Source organism: Lepisma saccharinum, chromosome 29 (assembly GCF_977018435.1).
Source record: "Lepisma saccharinum chromosome 29, izLepSacc3.1, whole genome shotgun sequence".
Lineage (NCBI taxonomy): Eukaryota > Metazoa > Arthropoda > Insecta > Zygentoma > Lepismatidae > Lepisma > Lepisma saccharinum.
Window position 1 is genome coordinate 15,053,124 of NC_139257.1, and position 23,512 is coordinate 15,076,635.

General features: G+C 39.9%; 2 protein-coding genes across 5 annotated transcripts in view; both read right to left on the reverse strand.

Annotated features, from left to right (window-relative positions):
- Gyf (GIGYF family protein Gyf) overlaps positions 1–8,802 on the reverse strand; it is a 75,864-nt gene extending 67,062 nt beyond the window's left edge. For 3 of the 4 annotated variants that reach the window (XM_083114951.1, XM_083114952.1, XM_083114949.1), the window contains exons 1-3: positions 8,733–8,802; positions 6,790–6,838; positions 3,847–4,066 (exon numbers count right to left, since the gene is read on the reverse strand). In XM_083114951.1, coding sequence (XP_082971077.1) covers positions 3,847–4,066; positions 6,790–6,824 — 255 coding nt within the window. In that variant the 5' untranslated portion in view covers positions 6,825–6,838; positions 8,733–8,802. Of the gene's footprint in view, positions 1–3,846; positions 4,067–6,789; positions 6,839–8,265; positions 8,288–8,732 lie in introns of those variants that run through there. The other variant, XM_083114950.1, reaches the window with a different exon arrangement.
- Positions 8,803–20,427: 11,625 nt separating this feature from the next.
- Positions 20,428–21,054, reverse strand: LOC145981401 (uncharacterized). The gene has a single exon (XM_083114639.1). The coding sequence runs from the start codon at positions 21,052–21,054 to the stop codon at positions 20,428–20,430; it is 627 nt and encodes a 208-aa protein (XP_082970765.1).
- Between the last annotated feature and the right edge of the window lie 2,458 nt (positions 21,055–23,512).

Genomic DNA, 23,512 nt, shown 5'->3' on the forward strand with positions numbered 1-23,512 from the left:
AACAGCAAATTTTCTTATGAAGGGTCCCAGAATTAGGTAAAAACTTTTGGGATGCTTTCAGTTTCTAATAAATGATCTTAAAACACATACCATTTGTTTAGTAGTGAATAGTAACACAAAAGTTTGTTTCTTTACAGGTAAGCTCGAAAACAGTTGTTGGCAAGATGTCAATTGAAGATGGCGACCAAGTACAAAAGGGAGCATTGTGTGTTTCATTGTGGAAAATAGAGTACTGCATTGGACCAGTTTCGCTCGCTCAAACTCGATCGAATCTCCCACGCTCGAGCGTGATTCGCTCAAATATATAGAATATCCAACATCATTTCAATGTGATGATAATCGTACAAGTATATGTGTAAAATACGTGCTGGTAGTTCCAGCCCATAATCATCTATTCACTTTCGTATATTGCTATGTATTGGTAAGATAAACTAAATTATATTTTAACATGTAGATGACGACAAAATGCACTTTAGTTTCAATTTCACTGCGTCTTTCTCTTCACGAAGCATATTTTAAGGCCCACTACGACAGACAAACTACGGTTGTACTTTGAACTACTGGGCTTCAAGCATATACTGATCGTTTGCCTGTACGAGCGTTATTCGCTCGAGTGAAGAAACACTCGATTCCGTAAGCCATCTAGCGTCATTCGTGCAAACTATTAGACAATCGAGCCAAAAAAAACCTCAATGCAGCACTCTAGTGGAAAAGTATTTGGAGAGTAAATGGTTAAAGGTTTCCTGGACAGAGCATTCCCCCCAAAAAAGATATTCTGCTGTTGTGAAAAAGTTCTACAAAACGGGAAATGTGAATGATTAGCGGTAGGGAACAGTGGGTGCCCCAAGAACCATGATGACTGATGGAAATGTGGAGCGAGTGAGACAAGTGTGGTACACAGCCATAAGATCAACTCAATGGGCATCCATGCAGCTAGGCATTTTACAGAAATGTCGCCACTGTACAAACAAATTACAATCTGTACTATGCCCTCAGAGAATAACTAAGTTTGCTGCTTGCAAGATGAAAAGAGGCATAAAACAAAGAATGTGAACTAAATATTGATGTCAAGTGTACATGGGGATTTTAAAATTAGATCTTCATCGTACAGAGATTGGTGTAGATTGGAAGTTAATTTACTGCTGATAGACAAGAAAATATGTCATTCCATTGACATCTCTATGCTGGAAGGAACGAGGCAACGTCGACATCTACAGTGTTTCAAAGGCAACAGATTTCGTTGTGGTAGCACTTGCAGAACGATTCCACACAGGTAAAACAGCATCAGCGAAAAATCAGGCAAGGCCAGGCTGGCTCGGTAGCTCAGTGGTAGAGCAATGGCACGATATGCCCGAGACCTGGTCGAGCCTGCATTTTTTGCTGAAACTTCTACGAAGACAATATGTATGAGGCGCATCCAGAAAGTAAGTTTCCCTATTTTTTAAAAAAAAACAACAACACAGTTTCAGGAAACCATTTATTGGCAACAGGTACAGCAAAGGTTCAGCTATTTTTCAACATAGCAACCACCAGAATTGAGACACTTGTCGTATCGTGGTATCAACTTTTGGATCCCACTGTCTTAGAACTCTGCCGCCTGTGAATGGAACCAGCGGGTGACAGACGTCTTCAGCTCTTCGTCGTTGCCAAAATGCTCACCGGAGGACAGGAATTTCTTGAGGTGCAAGAAAACGTGAAAATCGCTGGGACCCAGATCAGGACTGTAAGGTGGATGGTCAAACAACTCCCAGCCAAATTCAGTCAAAACAGCTGCTGTGCGCCAAGCCGCATGTGGACAAGCATTGTCATGGAGGAGCACAACACCTGCAGTAAGCATGCCACGCCTCTTGTTTTGAATGGCACGTCGCAATTTCCTTAGTGTTTCACAGTAATGGTCAGCATTCACCGTTTCACCTCTGGGGAGGAAGTCAATGAGCAAAATGCCCTTCCTGTCCCAAAAAATGGTGCACATCACTTTCTGTACCGACAGGGTCTGTTTGAATTTCTTATTGACCGGAGATCCACTATGCCGCCAATGCATTGACTGCTGCTTGGTTTCCGGGGTGAAGTGCGAAATCCAAGTCTCATCGCCCGTGACGATCCTGCCGAGGAAATCATCGCTGTCATCATGGTACCATTGCAGGAATGTCAGTGCTGCTCCTGAACGTTTCATTTTGTGTTCGGGTGTCAGCTTTTTCGGCACCCACCTGGCACACAATTTTTTGAACAGCAGGTGCTGCATGACAATCTCATGCAACACGGATCGTGATATCTGCGGAAAAAGGCTACTCAACTCCGTAATCGTGAAGCGACGGTTCTCTACGATGCGCTGCCGCACCAGCTCAACCAGATCATCAGTGATGAGGGACACTTTGACGACCTTCCGAAAACTGCCGACCCCAGCGACGCACCATCTGCTTACTCATAATGTTCGGCCCATAGACCTCACAGAGCTGATGAATGTCAATTGGCGCAATGCTTTGTGCATTCAGAAACTTTATCACCGACCGAACCTCGCATGCGGCGGGAGAAGGAATACCAGCTTCCATTTCGGACCACTGCTGCCTCGCTACTGGCACCGGGCGGGATCTGTCCGCCTGGCATATGATTTATACGTCTTAGCTCTGCTGCGCATGTGCAATTTACACGGCTCATTATGTTTACTTTCATGGGGAAAAAATAGGGAAACTTACTTTCTGGATGCGCCTCGTATGTCTATTGCCACATCAACTTTCATGTTTTTTTGGAAATTACTATCCAGCTATTGGAAGAAATAAATGGAAACATCTAAATACTAACTAACTTATGATCAATTCACCCTTATTCTTATTTGACACCTCTTACTATCTGTGAATACTTCATTCTTTTACACCAATAGCTAGGAACGTGAAGTTTTAGTTTTAACGATAACACAAAAAGTTGAGGAAAGAAAAATGAAGTGTTTAAAATGTATTTGGGTAGGTAAAGTAAGTAACTTTTCGGTGTTTCGGAATCTCAATATAATGTGAATTTAGCCATGTTTCTGAATAACACCGAATTTTGCACTTTTAACACGAAAAATGCTTCAAATTATGCAAATAAACAGGGGATAACACTTCTTCTGTTAAAAAAGAACTACCTGAAGCCTATTAGATCTGTCATTTGTAGTCTAGCTGGTGATAGTTCGATTCAAGACAAATTTATTATGGTTTGGCACAGACATGCCTTCTGTTTAACCTCGTCCTGAAATAGAATTTGCTCGGGGGGATCTTCCCAGAATGAAAATTTCGTGGGAATGGAAAAATTTTCAGGGATAAGCATCTGTTGTGTTTCAAGAGTGGGGAGTGTATGTGTGTGTGTGTACACAAAACGGCATTTTGAGTTCGCAGAGGGATTTCTAGGCATTGTTAGGGAAATATAATGTGTATGATTGTGTTCAGAGAATTGGGTGTTATCATCAATAAAGATTTCATATTAGTGGCTGATGAGATAAAATAGTTTTCCAAATGGAAGAAATTCGGTCATTTCTCACAAAGGTAATCCATAACTATTTTGTCATTAACACTAAAATTTGTCTCAATTTTCCAGAACTAAAACAATGAGAAAATGTTAAGCATAGAAGAAACAGTAAAACCACATGTATAAATAACAATGATTTTAAAATAAAAACATCAAATTTTGCCATAAACCACGAAAAATAACACAGAATTGCAGTAAAAAATAAGTTCAAAATTTGGGGAAAAATAAAACAAACTTCATGTCCCTACCAATAGCACATACTAAGTTACAAATTGTAGTGAACCACATCTAAGAAGTAACAACTCTCAAACACAAATTAATTCATGCACTTGAAATATCTACACTTACTGTCTCTTCCTCAGTCATCTGTATAAGAGCCAGCGGTTGTTGGAGTTTCTCGACGTACAGAGGCGGAAAGCTGCGGAGATGATCTGGGGGACGCACAGTTCTATCGAAGAGCGCGAGCATCTCCTCCCTTCCGTACCGATGCTCTGCTAGCTGATAACGAGGACCAGGGCTCGGTGGGGGAGAGCCCCCATGGTTGTTGCCTTCAGAGAGGGCACGAAGCCTACAGGAAAAAAGATGTAGCAAAATCAGTTCAGGATCTTTTGTACAGAGGCACTCCTCTTATCCACAATGACTGAAATTTGAGGGGGGGAATTACATTATTTCTCATGGTTTGATTTCTATTTATGTATGTTAACACATACTTTAAAGTTGTAGTGATTACTTTACCCCAGCTTACCCAAAAAAAGGGAGGTGCTGTCAGGTCCACCACTCTGAATTTTCGATTTTTAACTGAAAATTTTGATAAAAAATTACATTGTTCCCTAAGGTGTTTGATCTCAATATTTCTAAAACTTTCAAATACTGACCGAAGCAAAATTTATTGTAGAAAAAATGTACACAACAAAACTTAACGTTTACACCCTATTGCTTTTGATATCTAGAAACATGCACAAATGTATGTACTAAAAATGTATGGTTTGGTATGGAATGACCCTGGTCTCAATCACGAAACCCCTTCAAGCCTCATGTCGATAGTAGTTTGCAGAATGTCTTGTCGATGGGAAGCAGGGATATTTGCATAAGGTACACCCAACGGCAAAAGAAACTGTAGGTGAATTGTCCATTACCATTTCCATTCGGCCTGTATTACACAATGTAATGATCATGAATTGAAGTAAAGAAGTTAACAAGCACACCTCCTTCGAACCAATACAATTTCATTCCTTAAAACAACACACAATGTAGAATAAAAAGTAATGAATACAGCGATGGTCAATTTGCCTAGCATTATCTTTGCCGTTGAGTGTACCTTTTACATCTTCTTAAAATAAGACTTTTTTTGGAACTGCAAACAGTGCTAATTATTTCCAGAAAGCTTCAGACTTACTTCAACAATAATTTCCACTAATCTGCGATACTTTCTTCTATGAACGAATATTGCCATGTCAATGGGAAGTGCGGATGCTTGCAAAAGTTGTTCTTTTGATTTTTTCCAGATAAATTGCACTTTTCCGAATTTGAAACAGTGGTAATTACCTTAGCATGGTTCAAATTTACTTTCACAATCATTTATACAATTCTCCAATACTTCATCTTTCTCCTATGAAACTTTGAAAAATCATTAAACAATTGAAACATTTACCCATAAAGCTCTAAAACCTTTATTTGAATCTAACGTGAAGAGTTTAAAAATGATTGACTGAAATATTCAAGACTAAAATTGCCAAAATTATTTTTCAGTCCCATGTGATCCTTAATAATACTAATATAATGTAAGCAAGACGGAAAACAAATGAAGAAACATCATACTTCTAGGACAATAGTTTGCACGAAATAACCATTCTGTTAACATGTGCAGAAATAAATATGGCAACCAACCAACAGAATTTTGGAGACTTTCTTGGAGATATACAAAAAAATCTACATGAACTATCGGTACTAATCTCATATTCCCCAGACAGATTTCTTCATTTTAACAGAAGAAACAACTTACGGTAATAAGTTCGCATTGTCTAACCTCTGGAAGGTGTTTTGTGTGATGTGGGAATGTTGCATAGCTGAATTCATGTTTTTTATTGAAAATTAATTCTCCGACGGACAATAGCGTTTGGCGCATACACCTTCGTACATCATCACACGTCGTGATTGTGTTTTGTTCATGTTCATTGGGTATCCAGTGTTTCGAACTGTCTGTGTTTGCAACGAAAGTTAGAAACATGAAGTGTCGCAGATGCGTGGTGAAATTTGTACCGGTGTGGAAGATCCAGTGGATTTTTTAATTTAATTGAACACGGGATCGTGAAGGAAGGAAAGGAATGTCGAAAATGTGGCAGTGAATATAAGCTACTCGTTAGAAGGAATGGGCTGTGGATATATGTCTAATATGATGTGTCGTGGGTGTGTGGTGTAATTCAGGTAAGTTTTCCGTATCCTGGAAACAAATTTCTTCAAATTTGAAAGTTTGGGGCTCATTTGGGGGCAGGTGACTCCGGCCAATTTCTAACATGGCTTTAACAGGGGCTCTATAGATAAAGCCAGGTAGCTGTAGCAGAGCGGAGCCCGGGCCCTGGTAGCGGGCAGTAGGTCAATTACCCCAGGGGAGGAGCCCGGAATCTCTGGGAAATTTGGACTCAAAAATTTCAAACAAAAATAATTTGTTAGTTTAAATTTCCCACCGATTCCGGGACGGATAGCCCCAAAAACTATTCACAGATAGCGCCACGAATCATTACAATTTTCTTCGTAAAACAATGCGAAAAAGTTTTTAAAAAAATTAGATCAGATGAGCTTTGTTCACGGGTATTTCTTGGGTTCCAAAGGCTGAAACACTGCATAACGAATGAAAATCAACAAAACATAAACACGACATGCGATTATGTAGGAAGGTGTACGTGCCATATCGTGTCTCAGGCAAGTGAAAAGACTACGAGAAAGAAGTACTCGTAATGTGAAAAATTGCAATTACTTTGATCAAAAAAAACGTGAATACACCTTAAAGAATGTTCCGCAAAGCATATAGGTAAGTGCAATGTCAAAAATTGACAAAACAAAGAAGTTATAGGTGTTCCGGGAATAGTAGATTTTTACCGAACTATCAAGTCCCTGCAAAAACACATTGCATTGCTGACATCTATGGAGTCACAATCTTAATACTCTACAGGAAGTGCAGCACAAGAGGCCCTGCAGCTCAGTGGAAACCCTGATAAATATTGCAAGACTTGTAAGCTAATTTAGTTATTTATATATATATAATATTTTTATAAGTGCATCATATTTACTCACCAATCAGGTCCAAACTTCAAGGCAGTATCAGTCATTTTTAACACTGTATCTGTAAGCAAAAAAGACCCAGTGTAATTCAAATGCAGCTGAAATTTCATTAACAAAATACACAATGTGATAAAAAATCAAACACTTCTAAGCAGAGTGGCTTTCTCTTGCTCCTCAAATTTCATCTCAACTATAAAGGATTTTTCATTCAACAACATCCACTGAAGAATGATTGTTAGGGATTGGACAGATTAATCGGTATTGGGTGATATAGACGTATTGGTGTATCAGTTGATCAGTAAAATTACCGATAATTTTACTGATCCAATATATCTATAAATATCTTACAGTGTAGTGTATTTTTTAAAAAAATTATGGATATAAAAATGTTATCTCCATTCCATACTTTTTAAAGTAAATGTCTAAATATGCACATTTTTCTTGCATTGTAAAAGCTTGCTTCATCTGGTAACATATATTTATTTTAAGTTCAATGAACCATTTGAATTTTTTCTGTGAAGTACAACATGAAGTTCTCTTGCAGGGGAAACTTAAGTGACCAGTTTGTGTTTTTCCCAGGGTCAATTCTACTGAACAAAACTACAAAGAAAATTGATTTGCTAGCCTATTTCATGTGTTATCTTAACTGGCTCAAGCATCTTCTAGTGGATGTCTGGCAAAACTGATACACCTCAAAATCATTCAGCATTGAGTGAACTAAAAATTTGTTCAAATGTACAACAAATGAACTTTTCACTTCTTACTGCATAGCAAGTTGTATTGAAATAACATTTTCTGTTCATGTTTTTCACAGAGTGACTAATAAAGTGTAATAAAGGGAACACAAATATTACCCGGGATAGGAAGCAGGATCCATAATACTGGAACAAATTTTGCTGTTTCATTAATTTTGTCTTAAATATTTATGGTTATTAAGCAAGTTTTTATTCTTATATACTTTACTCGAAATTCAGCATCTGAAAATATTTTTAGTTTTTTAATCAGTATTGAATCATAGCTGTATATACATATAGAAATAACTGATGTAATCATGATATTGTATTGCTGCTTACACACACATATTCTTCTCTGTACAGTTGATGTGTGCGATATACTATCTTTAAGTACAAGGATAGCCCCTTTTACCGACGATAATACAATACTTACATATCAAATAATCGCGTGACAAGTGTTATCGCGATGTTTTTACTTTCGCAATTTTATAACATCAATGATAAATTTATCAAGAGCATTGGGGGGAAATTCTACAATGGTAAAAAATAAGTTTACTAATTTTTACTGAAACAAGGCAAGTTTTATTTAAAAATAGAAAAGCACATGCAACCAAATAAATGCATGTTCTGTCAACTTAAAGAAGTCCTCAGATTGCAAACTACTTGCTATTTCCAAGTCGACCACTGTTTCAGAGGGTATGGCTTCTTCGTTAAGCGCCGTAATAAAATATTCCAAACCATACATGCAACAAACCATATGCTCTGTTGGCCTTCTCTGAATAAACCCTTTTCTCTTGACAATGAACAGTACATATGCTACATGCTTTCAACACCAGACATCGCGTATTCATAGTACACGTAGTCACCCCTTCAGGCCTATCATGGATGGAAAAAACGATTGAATGCATGGACAGCCAGCTTGCATACTTGCGAGAAATATCATACATACCACATATACATGTTAATAGAAGGTTAAGATATAGCTTCACGAATCATAAAAGCTTCCCTTTCTTGATTTCATACCATTATAAATATAAAAATTCAGTGGAGAAAACAAGTCTCTCGTGAACTATCGTGATGGACTGGTATAATTGTTTCCTTTGTAATCCTATTTTATTTCAATTTTGTTCTTTTCTTTCAATGTAAGTGTATGCCTTAGGCATTTATGGTTCATAATTTCTTTGTATTAAGTACAAATAATTTTGTAAAGAACACCTTTACCTTCCGTCTTCGGGTCACTGGGTGAGCACCAAGTTAAGTCCAATATGGCCGAGTGAAGTATTAACGCATGCGCATAATAACCGTGACGTCACTGAATCGGCTTTTTAGCGAGATTGGTTTCTGTTTACAATAATCAGCTGTACTGTATGTGTGGTGTGAAAATATTATACAGTTCATTATCTCTTAATTAACATGATGAATCTTCATTATATTGTGGATAATAATAAGTTAATTCTTATTTGCGTACGATGATTGCACGGATTCCTATGATGCAGGGTCGTTACCTGCGTTTGTTGTTGCGCTTTTATATCGCTTATTTCTCTACTGCGACGTTAAGTGACGATGATGATGATGGAGTGCATGATTAAAACCAATGCAAAGATATGTTACTATTCATTAAATGTTTCGCAGCACCTCTTATAGCAACCACATGGCGACTAGAGAGAAAAGTGCGTGCTAACATTTTGTAACGCAAATGTTGCAAATCTGGAAAAAAAATATATACGTATTGTTTTCAGAAAGTATACATCAGGACAATATTGCAGCACCGTGTGAACAAAGTTTTCTGCCAGTATATTTACGCAAAGCTGCTTATTTGCCTGCAGATTTGAAAGGGCTATCCATAGACAATACCACGGGTATCTCTCTTCAAACTATCCGGTTATATGGGGAAGACTTTTCGTCGGAATACGTTTATTTTAAAATAAACATGTGAAAAATATTTTCTATACAAACGAATGGAAATTGTGCAAGAGCCCTACCATTTCCGCCCCAAATTGTGTTCTGGGAATAAAACTCAACAGTCTGGCTCGTAGAGTGCCACACACGTAAATTTGCCGTTGCGTAGAAACGAATTTTCGTTTCGTCTCCCTCTCTCTTAGCATCATGTGTTCTACCCTGCTCGAAAACCTTCGCTATTGTTGCCACATTGTCATTCCATTCCTGGACACACTCGCGCAAACATCATTGAAAACAATTGAATAGCGCCCCAGCTCGCGGTTCCCACCGTTCGGTAGGGACGCTAATGTGGCAATATAGCACGGCGTAGTGCTTGCTTCTTTTATGCAGTGCATGTTCATTGGCTAGCTAGTAACTAGTGTTGCCAACTGTAATAATGAAGCACTATTTCTGTCACGGAAGGGGAAAAGGCAGGTAAAGTGGCGGTGAGTTTTGTTGGATTGGAAGCACCATATTTTTATTTTATACTAAGTATTTGACCGGTTTGACGTTGTGTGCGTGTATTGCGTGTGTGTATGTAAAAGTGTGTGTTTGCTAATGAACGTTAAATTCCATAATGCCTCCAGTTCTGTCGAAGTTGAAATCAAAAACCTTGCATAGCCAAGCTCGGGAAATTCTAAGCAACGTGCACGAGTTCATGAAGGAGGAAGCCAGTCATGGTGTTAGCATCCCAATAAAGCATTTTGGCAAGAGAGCAGCGAACAGCAGCAACAAATTGTTCATATTTCATAATTTTGGAATTATTCAAAATAAATAAATTATGTGGCTCCAACATCATTTCAACTCTGGCTCCGGCACGTGTTCTTGTAGAAATTGCATAGAGGAGGCTGTCATTTTTGCTGCTTAATGCGATACATATTGTTTTCTGTGTTAAAATTGCCATGCTTTGATGGGTGACCAAGTTCATAGCAGGGCCGGCGGAAGGGGAGGGCGAACCGTCCCATCGCCCAGAGCGGCAAAATTTGAAGAGAAGAAGAAAATAAGCCTATTGAAAACTGTGATCGAGCGAGATATTCTTTTGCGCTGAATAGTATTGAAATAGCATAAGAAGTCTCATTATTTATTTTATATTTTGATGTTTTAGTTAGAAATATATTGATTTTCAATTTTCCGTTGCTGCCGGGGGGGGGGGGGTCGAAATAGAGCGGCATCTGCCGCCACCTCCCAGGGAGGCAAAATGACTAGCGCCGGCCCTGGTTCATAACAAAAGAAAAAGCCGCGCAGCTTATCGTCTAGTGGCAGTATATGTACTTGTTATTGTTGTGGAAGCCGGCATCCTTTGTAAATGTACAACAAAGGCAACCGACTGTCGCCGATCTCAGAGAGGAAATAATAATACTGCTTCAGGAGGAGTGTTATGGTGCAATTGTAGCGGTTTAACACGTTGGCATGTTATTATCTGCCGTTGCAGTTCCATACCAGTGTATACGGGTTTTGGGAGTGAAAAGTTAGAACGCCACCAGTGCATTAATGCAATGAAAAATAATATATATATATATTTTATTTTGTTTGAAATCGCTCAAATAAGGAATCGTATGAAGAAGTCTTCTTTGCAGCATTTTTGGTAATTTTACTTATGTGTTAGTTCATATTTTGCGAATTTTTAGTCCATATGTATGTAGCTACATACAAAGCCACTTGTTAGTACATATTAATCCTAGTCCTGGTATAATGCATGACGTTTAAAACTCAACGTTAGATAGACCTGAATTCTCTAATTTTATTGTTGTACGTAACAGCTGTGCATCGGCGCACTGCAGCGATTTTTCTATCTGCTCCATTAGCAACACTGCTTATTTAGTTGTTTCGCGCATGGCACGGCAGAATTATCTGCGCTGGACTCTACCCAATACCAATCGCACATTGTGTTTTCACCACAAGGCATGCACAGCAAACAGTTCTGCTTACTTTTATCATACTTTTACCGTTCCACTGCAGTTTGCAATTACGCTCTATTTAGCGACCGATGGAATCACGCTGTTGTGTTTGTTTACATGTTACACAATCAGCGTAGCCCTCGCATAATCTCTGTTGCATGGCCAGTGTTTTTGCAAAAGAGGGTCATTGACCTCAACTCGCTCCCTTTTCTGTCAGAACAGGGTAGAAAAATCAAGCTTCCTTCACCTGCTCATTTTGTTTCGAGGCATTCAGTAAAATATTCACGAGTTAGATTAAGTGGTCGGAAGTAGCGCGCTACTTGTAGCGTCGCTACTGTCTACAAAATTTGTAGCGGTAGCTGTAGCGACGCTACATTTTGAAAATTGCCTTTTGCCGCCCAAGGCCTTTTTCACATGTAAGCCTCTATTGCCCGAGCCGATTTTGAGCAAAATGCAGAGATTCAATTAAATGAGTGTAGATCGGAGGCTAATTGCCCTAGAGAGATGAGTGATATAGCGTTGTACGCGGAATGAACCAGAGATTCAGACTATATGAAATTTTTGCAAATTCGGCGTATATGTGGCGGGGGAAGGGGGCTAACTCTCAAAATTCCAAAATTTCGGGAAAAAAATTAGTTCCCCACCCTCCCCTCAAGCAAAAAGTACATGACAGTGTCGACATGCACATGGAAATGATCGCTAACATGTAAGGAACACAAAAATATTTGCATTATTATCATATGACCCATGTAACTTGAGTTATACCCCCAAAAGGAATTGTCGGCACGCCACTGATTCAAGCTTCAAAATGCAGCAGTACCTTGAAATGACTTTAGCTCAGAGACTATTTGCCCTGGAGATATGAACAATATACCGTTGTACGCAGAATTAATCACAGATTCAGACGATATATAATTTATGCACATTCGGCGCACATATGGAGGGGGGAAATCCCTGAATTTTTTTAAAATGAGGTTTCTCCCCCCCGCCCCCCGAAAAAAAGGATATGAAAAGTTCAAAATGCACATAGAAATTATCGCTGACATGTAAGGAACACAAAAATATTTGCATTATTATCATATGACCAATGTAACTTGAGTTATAACCCCAAAAGGAATGGTCACCACGCCACTGATTCAAGCTTCAAAATGCAGAGTTACATTGAAATGACTATAGCTCAGAAACTAGATGCCCTAGAGATATGAAAGATATACCGTTGTACGCAGAATGAATCACAGACTCAGACGATATATAATTTATGCACATTCGGCGTACATATGGAGGGGGGAAAGGGGAGAAATCCCCTCAAAAATACTTCTCTTTAAAAAAAACGGTGTTTCCCCCCGCCCCCGAAAAAAATGTGAAAATGCAAAATTTATGGAAAATTTATGCAAATTTGGCGTATATATGGAGGGGGAAGGGAGAAAACCCCCAAAAATATTTTAAAAAATTGTCACTTCACCCAAAAAATGTCCTTGCACTTGGGCACAAAACGACACCTACGCACAACATTCACGGACGAAAAGCTACAACGTAGTGAAAAATGAGCGCCAATTCTTGCAGCTGCTTGAAATTCTATTTTTAGACAATGCTGGGTAACCCCTGTTGCCACTTGTGGACACTTGTGCTAAAAAAACAAAGGTTTCCTTCAGAGCGCTTCGAAATTCTATTCTCACAACGCAGATTCAACAACCAGTCTTCTCCCTCCCCCATCCCCTGCTTAAGCCCTCACAGAAAACTTTCATTTTGACATCCGATACTGATAAACAAGCTTCCTTCGAATGCACTTAGCAGGAGGGAGTGAAAAGCATTGCTTTAGAACAACAAAGCCGGTCTTCCTTTGTCGGCAAAAATTTGACGTTGAAAAGAGCCGCAAAAGAGAAGTACCTTTTCCCGCCTTTTCCCCTCCATTTTCATGAAGACAAAAAAAATGCAAAAAACCATTTCTGTTAAATACATGTTTGGTTTGAGTTGGTGTTTTAAGTCCACTTTATGCACAGTAAGGCTAATCGGGACTGGACCTACAGTTTAAAGTGGGATCCGAACCACTTGTGCCTCCACCGGGTATCGAACCTGGGACCCCTTGATTACAAGGCAAGCTACCACTGCGCCATGGGGGAGGCCCTTAAATACATGTGTTAGGAACAATATAAAAAAATAAAATCGAAATTCTAGCCAAAAATAGAAAAGTTATAACGTAAAAACTACGACCTTGACACAGCGTCTCGATCGAGACGCTTGGGACAGTGGGGGTTACATTTGGGTATCTCGTTCGAGGCGCTTGGGCGGCAAAAGGTTAAGTGGTCGGAAGTAGTGCGCTACTTGTAGCGTCGCTACTGTAGCTAGCTACAAAATTTGTAGCGGTATCTGTAGTGACGCTACATTTTGAAAATTGTAGCTGTAGCTGTAGCGAAGCTACAAAATTCCTGTAGTTGTAGCGAAAATTTCGCTACAGCTACATTTCTTCTCTCCATTATGAAAGTGACCACAGTGTTTAAAAAAATCGACAATAACGCTTACTTTTGGAGGAGGTTCATACGAACAGTCTATTACTTTCAAATACTTATAATCTAGATTATAAATATCTTGATATCGCAGATTATAGGCATCTGCGTAATATATTCCATTAGTATAGAATAAATCTAATATCCAGATAACTAAACTGAACTGGTATATATGAATATATTCTGGCTAACGGTTACGTTTTTTTTGTTTTTTTTTGCTGCATCGCTATTTTGGGGAGAAACATGCCTCGTTTGCGTCAACCCTAAAAAAAGGCCTCATTTTCGCCACCCCGGGGACAAATCCTGTTGATATCCATGGTGTAAGAGGCAGGTAAATGTCATTAATATCTGAAAACGAGCGATCCAGTCTCCACTACAATGACAAAGCAATAGTGCCAGCAATCAATGGTTCAGCATTAATCATTGTTAGCATATATGATCTCACCAGCAAGAAATTAATGTTACAAGAATGATAGAAATACACTTTCTAGAATTACAATTATTTTGGATATAATATTTTTTCAGACATTTTAAAATTGCAACGTTTACAGCACTCGAGTTTACACACCACTTTCCTCGATATATTTTATGATATTGTAAAAAGTATGTAGGATATATTGACTTTTCTGCAGAAACTACAATTTTCTTTAGTTAGTTCTTTAGTTTCCACAGGTATGGAATTATTCTACTTTTACGTCGCTTTTCTGTACCTTTTTCTAATCATGGCAATGAGGATGAATGGTTTATTTTGTTATCTTATCTAGAGTCGCTTTCTGCCACTTTTGGCTAATTGTGAGAATGAGGAAGAATGGTGAATGATGATGATGATGAGCAGTGTGGGGAATAGAAGAGCAGGAGAACCCATCCTCCCAACTACGTGTCCTTCCTAGTTTTTGTTTTGAGTCCACTTTATGCACAGACAAAAGCTACTTCAGACTGGATCTCAACTAGGGATGGCCAGATCCGGATCCAAACAGATCCGAGATCCGGATCCTAAGGATCCGGATCCTAAAATTTTTCGGATCCGGATCCGCGGATCCGGAATTTTCAGATCCGGATCCAGACCTTTCGGATCCGGATCCAGAATTTTCGGATCCGGATCCAAAAGTACCAGATCCGGATCCGAGAATTTTCGGATCCGGATCCGTTTTGCCATCCCACATGCGCTTCTTCGTAAAGTAAGAATGTGCTTATAACATATTGTTACCTGCTAATATACATATATAAGTGTTATATAATATACATACATACACACATATATATATAGTGTGTGTGTGCGCGCGTGCACGATTTGTAATTAATTAATACACTTACAAGGGAGGTCTAAGTCTCCCCCTCCGATTTCCATGAAACTTGGCAGGTGTATAGAGCCCCCCCCCCTCAAATGTCAAGATGAGGAGAAACTGAAGTGGGGAACTGACCCCGAAACCACGTAAATATGGCATAGGAAGAAACAGGGGGCATAGGGACCCTCTATACAAATCGGAGGGGAACACAGGGGTCAGATCCCACTTCAATTTGTCCTCATCTTGACATTTGAGGGCCGGACCCTGTGGCTGAGTCGTTAGCACATCGCGCTACAACGTCAGGGGCCCCGGGTTCGAATCGCGCTCGGGCACGGTTGTTTGTGAATGTCCATTTATCACTTTCATCATATCATCACTCATCCCCATCTTCGCAAATTAGCCAAGAGGCACAAAACGCGAAGTAAAATAAAAAAATAAATCAATCAATTGACATTTGAGGGGATTTTGCCCCCTAAAACAGTTTTTAGCTGAAACAAAAAAAAAAACGGGTATTTCTTCCTTTGGGCCCCTCTATACACCTACCACGTTTCATGGAAATCGGAGGGGAACACAGGGGTCAGATCCCCACTTCAATTTGTCCTGATCTTGACATTTGAGGGGAGGTTGCCCCCTAGAACAGATTTTTAGCCGAAACAAAAAAAAACACGTATTTCTTCATTTGGGCCCGTTTATACACACACCTGCCAAGTATCATGGAAATCGGAGGGGGCACAGGGGTCAGATCCTCACTTCAATTTGTCCTCATCTTGACATTTGAGGGGGTTTTGCCCCCTAAAACCGTTTTTTAGCTGAAACAAGAAAACACGTATTTCTTTATTTGGGTCCCACTATACGCCTGCCAAGTTTCATGGAAATCGGAGGGGGACACTTAGATAACCTCCCTTGTTAGTCTTACACTTTGCAATTATATAACACTGCATATATTATAATGTTTTATTTTAATTTGTAAAACTGTAACTGTAGAAGAATTGTATGATTTTTGTATAACATTTCTGTTTTGTTATACGTGTTAAAGGTTTCATCCTGGAATGGAATGTCTCACATTTATGTGTGTTTTCATTTCCAATACATTCGAATGAATACATATTTGTTTCAATGGCATTTACAAAATCACCTCTGACATTTTATGTTAAACAAGTAAGATTATTTTTGTGCACGAGTGTGTTAGCCGATGCGTAGCAAAGTATTTTAGGAACAACACTTGAAATAAATTCTTGTAGCACTAATGAAAAATTTCTTTGTAATCGAAGATCATAATACCTTTTAAGGTGTGGTAATATTATATTGGGATTGAGATACGAAACTCTCGGATCCGGAATTTTCGGACCCGGATCCGGAACCCTGGGATCCGGAACTTTCGGATCCGGATTTTTCGGATCCGGATCCGGATCCGTTTGGCCATCCCTAATCTGAACCACTAGTGCCTCTTCCAGGTATCAAACCTGGGGCCCTTTGATTACAAGGTGACAAAGTTTCCACTGTGCCTTCAGGGAAGCATTCTCAACAGGAAACTTACAGAAAGAAAATGTCCACCTGTCGCTCATTTTGCTATACCAAAGCAGCACTCCAGTTATCCGCAAAGTTAGAGCAAACATTAACGAATTACGCTCGTATAACGATTTACGATCGTATTTTCTAGCAAGTACGACTATCATACTAGGAGCTTCTTTTGAATATCCATGGGCTTGTTTCAAGTTTTTTTCTTATGCAGAAGTAGCGAAGTAGCGAGTAGCACACACGCGCTACTTTTTAGTAAATGTAGTTGTAGCTGTAGCGAAGCTACATGTTTGGACAAGTAGCGGTAGCTGTAGCGAAGCTCCTTTTAAAATGTAGCGTTCTGATCACTGGTTAGATTGTTGTTTGGTTAAAAATGTCCATCAGTACGTGTCAGAGTTAGGGCCGGGTTCAAGTTCTGGTGTACAGTGGGTGCAAAAATTATCATGGACGATTTCCCTGCAAACTACGTATTAACATTTGATCAAATGATGATTGCCCAAATTTGACGTCTGTAACAAAACAATCAAATTCACAAGATGCCTAAAAACTAATAGTAAACTTTGTATGAACCTAGATGCAAGGTTGAAAGAAAGTCATCTGCAATAATTTGTCACTATGCTCTTTTTTATACTCGGTACTATATTTCACCACCTTTTCATGTATTTCATAAAAAGGAGGGGTTCTAATTCCTTCATAAAGATTATTATTCAGGATCATCGGATGCAGTGGCGGCGATAAGGGGGGGGCAGATGCCCCCCACTTTTGCCTCTGCACTATGCTAGACCTTATGTACCAAGGGAAGTGAGCTGTTCTTGCCCCCCTATACGACGCACGCTTTTAGAAGCGATATCGGGCGGGGCCACGCAGAGGGTGTGTGTGGCGATCAGCCAATGGCAGGAGTGCAACGTTGTACAGTTAGGAGACTGCGGCGCGGAAGTTAAAAGCCGTGTTCTGTATTTTTGTTGCGTGCAAGAATTTTTCATAAAATTCGCCACTTTAAGGTTCATCATAAGACGGGGAAAGACATTTTGAGCCTGACTGTCCAAGTCCCATGAATTTCCGTCGCCTACAGCCGGAGTTATCGTTCCTTGAAGAAACAAGGGAAACGTCACCTTTCATTTCCTTCCGCTTGTTTTTTTCGTTGCCACCGTGTTGACGCAACTGAGTTGTTGTGTCTAGGGAAAGCTGTGGGTGTTAAATTCGCCTCGATATAAACAATGACCCTTCATTGTTCTGGACGTTCTCGAACATTAAAAGTCTGGATCAGTTTGAGTTCAGCGTTTTCGTAGCAAGGCTGGTATAAAATTATACGCTTATCGTTCACTCGTGCGCCACAAAGAACAGTTTGTGAAAAGATTAAATACAGCCCTTTCGTGCAATAGTGTGTGTTCCGTGTGTTCTTTTTATTTTAAATAATGTCACTCTCAAAACCTAGCACCAGTAGTACAGGCACCAAGGGTAAAATAATACATTCACACGGGAGAAATATTATTTTTAAGGTGTATTCGTACTTCAAGGAACTGGCGTCGGAAGAAGTGCGTGCTGAAACAGTGTTTTCACATAGTAGAGAACTTACGGCTAAAGCGTGTGGTGTAAGTGTTCATACTGTGTCGCGTATTGTAAAACAGGGTAAAACATGTACCACAGAAATCGGCGAACCCCTATTTAAATCCCGTGGGAAACATGCCAGAAAACAGAAAAGTATTACTAGCTTAGATGACGTCGAGAAAGATGTACTCCGTCGTACAATATTTGAAATGTATGAAAACGGCGAATATCCTTCTATCAAGAAACTTGTGCGTGTCATGAGGGAAAGAATTAATTACACTGGTTCCTCTACTTCTATGGGGTTAATACTAAAACGCTTGGGCTTCAAATATAAAAAAAAAAAAAAACAACGATGGGCGTAAATTTCTGTTAGAAAGGAGCGATATAGTTGCCGCGAGAATTAAATTTTTGAGAACAATGCACAACCTGAGAGCGGCTGGTGATAATCGTCCCATCTTCTATCTTGATGAGACGTGGGTGAACCAGAATCATTCAAAAAAAGACATTTGGCAAGACTCGACAGGAAGAGGTGGGCTCAGGGTCCCTGTAGGAAAAGGCGGCAGGCTTATAATTTGTCATGTTGGTTCTGCAAGTACAGGGTTCATTCGTGAGAGTAAATGGGTATTCCGTTCCTGACCAGGTAACAAAAATTTAGATTATCATTCAGAAATGAATGCCAAGAGTTTCACAGATTGGTTCGTAAATAAATTCATAGATTTACTGGAAGAAGGGTGTATCATAGTAATGGATAATGCTAGTTATCATTCCAGAGTCATTGACAAACTTCCCTCCACAAATTCCAGAAAACAGGATATTCAAGATTGGCTGCGAAAAAATAACGTATCATTCAATCCCTCTGAAACAAGAGGAGAATTGTTACAGAAGGTTAATCAGTTCAGAACACAAGACAAAAAATACGAGCTAGACCAAATTGCACTGGAAAGGGGACACCAAATTATCCGTTTACCTCCGTATCACTGCCAGTACAATCCCATAGAATTAATTTGGGCTAAAGTAAAGGGGGAAGTTGCAACTCAAAATAATACTTTTCGACTTGCGGACGTTGAAAGACTTATGCATCAGGCCCTTGACAAGGTCACCGTACAGGACTGGGCTAGTCGCGTTTCGCACGTCGAAAAGCTTCAGGAAGAGGATTTTCACAAGGAAGTGGCCCGAGACAGCATAGTGCAAAATCTAATCATTAACCTCCAGGAGAGTGACTCGGAAATGAGTGAAATCAGTGACACGGAGACCGAACGAGACGACGGGAGCGGCGATGACCTGGCAGTTCCTCTACAATAAATACCTTCAAGCTTCTTTGAGGTATGGGTTTCTCGTATATGCTACAGTGATATGATATTATAATCCTGTGTAGAAATATTCACTATATTATTTTACTGTACTCATATATACTGTGCATGCATTATCAAAATAATGGACACATCGCGAATTTTCTGCCCTTCCCTTGCACTAGCAGTTAGTTTGGCAACAGCGCAGTAGCACTGGATGGGTATTGGCCAGGGGCGGCGCCAGAAATTTTCGACCGGGTGGGCAGAAGCCCCATATTGATAGATTAGGGTGGGTAGTATAAATGTAAGACCATATATACAGTATGCGGCAAAACAAACAGTACTGAAATCACATCATTGACAATGGTTTATTGTACAACATAATGAGACATAAAAAATGATGTGAAATGTGAAATGAAATGGAATGAGAGTTACAGAGATTTACGTCTGTACATAATGTGTTCGAAATGTCCCCCGCCACGGCGCACACATTCCTCACAGCGTGCCTGTAGATTGAGGAACATGTTAGTGATCATGGTTTGCTGCAACGACACAAACGACACACTCTCTTGCAACTCTGGTATAGTGGACGGGGGGTCATGTGATCGGAAAACGTCCTCTTTCAGCATACCCCATATGTAGGCATCGGGAGCTGTGCGATCAGGGGAGTGGGAAGGAAAGGGGAAGTCCGTTCCACGGGAAATGAGGCGATTCCCAAACTCTTGTCTCAGAAGGGCAATTGAGGCCCCCGCAGTGTGCGCAGTAGCTCCGTCTTGTTGCATCCATTGTTGTTGAAACGGCAGATTTCTTGCGCGGCAAAAAGCGCGCAAATCAAGCAAGAATGGCTCAATAATCAAGTGTCTGTATCGTCCCTGGTTCACAGTTTCTGGATTCCCGTGTTCATCCTCCACGAAATACGGGCCCAATATTCCATGTCACGACAATGCACACCAAATCGTAACCCGCGCACTATGCAATGATTTCTCAATGATTACATCTGGCCGTTCAAACCCGAGAAAACGAGTTGTTTGTCGGTTGATGTACCCATCGAGGTGCACATGGCTTTCATCACTAAACCATATGTTCCTCATGAAATCTGCATCTTCATATGCCATGGCTAACACTGTGGAGCAGTACAGTAACCGGGCCCGCTCATCTCTTGCATTGAGACGCTGCCCCACTTGAATACGGTATGCAAACCCACCAATGGCCTTGAACATTCGCCGAACAGACCCGTCACTTAATCCAAGTTTCATTGCCGTTCGACGTGGGCTACGTTTTGGCGACCGTGCCACTTGATCCAGAACACGTCCATGATTGTCGTTTGTGGTTACTGTCCTTCGGCGCCCAGTCGTCCCTTTCCGTTGACACAACATTGATCCAGTACGATGGAACTTCTCGATGACGGACAAGATTATTGTGTTGCTTGGAGCCGCCTTGTTGAATCGTTCCACGAACCGAGTTTTCACAACCTTCACGCTCGGTCCATTCTGACGCCCAACACCGTATGAGCGGAAGTATTGCTCGACAATAAACACCTTCTCCTCTGTTGTGAGTCCCATTCTCCTCGCGCGAATTGCACACAACGCTAGTCCACACCCAACTGGACACGCAGGCACCGCTGCTGGCCATAACCACTTTGCACCTGCGCGCACTCTGTCCGTGACTTTCGGTACTGTTTGTTTTGCCGCATAGTGTAGTATATACTAGTATTTGTATGTAAGACGTATGTATCTCCTCTCTCTTAGACTCCCGATTTTCCTATTACTTCTTTTCCCCTTCCTTTTCTTGTTTTCCTCTTTATTCTTTTCTAATCTATTCTCGCATCTTGTTCCATTTCCTTTCGCTTTGTCTCTGATGGACACAATTATTTCAAGGAAGTGTTTACCCATGTGCAGCCATACACCAGCCATCATTCTAATCACATTCTTTCATGCATGTTAATACAGTGAAATAAATGTGAATTAGGTTTAAGCTTGTGTTGCAAATACAAGGCACATACTTGATTTTATGTATTCGGCGACAGTGATAGAAAGTGCGATGGTAGACAACCGTGAAGTTTCTCGTAATTAAATGCATGTTCCTGAGCATAGTATTTTCATCGTATGAGTTTTTGACTGAAAGAGTTTTCTTAGTCCTTGGTGGTCACCTTTCTTACCATACAAGGTTTGTACACTGACAAATCTATCTGAATGTTTGCAGTAGTGGCGATTGGGAGCCAACATTTGAAGGGCAAGGACAATATACGTTTTCTTGGTAGAAAAGGCTTAGGATAAAAAGGCCATAGTGCCGAGGCAAAAAGTGGCTAAATGTGGCGGGGGGAACTGCATCCCCCACTTCCCTCTCCTCCTAATCACCGCCACTGAATGTTTGGATTAAAATAAACGTCTTATTAGGAATGATTTAAAACACACGCGGAAAACCAATTCTTTGTTCCTTGTCCATGAAGTATTCCTAGGCTAAAGAAAGGCTATTTTGACAAAATATCACTCATAAGTAATAAAAAAGTAAGATTGAAAAATCTGTTCAGAATTGAAGAGATTATAAGCTAAGTTGCTATTCGTTTTCTGAACTGCCATGTTACTAATACGGGAGAAACAATACACGTATGGTTACATGAACATATTTTTTGAGGTAACAAAATGATTTAGGACACAAGGAATTCAGTTGATCACCGTACCAGTAATAATTCATCTATTTTTCATAGATGTCTTGGGTTGTATGGCATGACCATTTCGAACACACTAGAATGTCAACCTCTATCCTGTGCAGCATACCCTGCAAACTTTATTCTTTCAGGGCAACGAGTCCCTGGCCCCTGGAACCACTGTCAAAGCAATAATTCATGAGGGTTTATATTTTGAGTGTCAGCATGTGTTTGTTTTCGCCCCTTCGTTACTTTCATCTAATCACCATTGAACCTTACCGTCGTTATTATCAAAATTAGCAGGAAAATGACTTAAAATAAAACAAATCAATGGAGTTTCATTTGTTCATACCTCTTAGAAAGTTGAGGTGGTAGTTTCAATTGCACAGCGGTTCTTTAGTGGATCAAGGCAGCTAATTACGTGAACAATGAAAGTCTCAAATATTTGTCTCAGGCAATCACCCTCTTAAAATGGACGCATCTTCTGTGGTGATAAAATGACACGTTTGGTGCGAGTTCTTTCTGTATATTTATTCCCCAATGGCATAACGCAGTCGCATTAAAAATGAAGAGGTCCTGTGTTCGACTCCCCCCTCCTCTGGTGGAAGCACAATGCACACCGGTTCGGACTACACGTTAAATTGTAGGCTTAGTCCCGATTAGCCTATCTGAGCATAAAAGTGGGCTTAAAAACAAACTTAACAAAATCGTCTTCTGGATGCTTGGTGACATAACTTTTTTTTCTTTACTTCAGCTGCATCTACAGATTCTGTTGACATTTTCGGCTGATTCATGTGGCAAAATTTATGTGTGGAACGAAGATTTCTAAATAGGATAAGCCAGTCATTAGCAATTGAATAATTCTGTAGCTTTTTCCATACATAACTGGTTTATTAAAATTTATTCACTTCGGTATTGTAGTGATTATTGTGATTCCTACTTATTAGTAGAACGAATATAAATTTGATATTTCACATACCATATGATATTTGAAGATGACAGGTATATAAAAACTGTAATGAAATAAAAAAGAAGGGACACTTCTGGAATTTAAATGCAGAGCTAATTAAAACTATATTATACTCTGATCACATCACCTCCATCTTCGGCCGAGATCAAGAAAGTATGGGGCCCTAACTCCACACCCCCTATACGCCTTCATGGCGTGGTGCAAAGCATAGGGGAGCACTTTACATTACTTTTTATTATACTCTCTAGCATACTTAAACCCGAAGGTTTATGGCTGCAGCAACACAAGCCTTCCATCTGTCCCTATCCGGAGCCTCCTAAGCCTACTAGCTGCTTTTAATCATGGAAGTATTCATTTGATCACAATTTTTGTTTCAATAGCTCTAGTAATTACTTTCACTTTC

Excerpts from the sequence above, each read along its gene's own strand:
- LOC145981401 (XM_083114639.1), bottom strand. The coding sequence starts at position 21,054 with ATGGGACTCACAACAGAGGAGAAGGTGTTTATTGTCGAGCAATACTTC.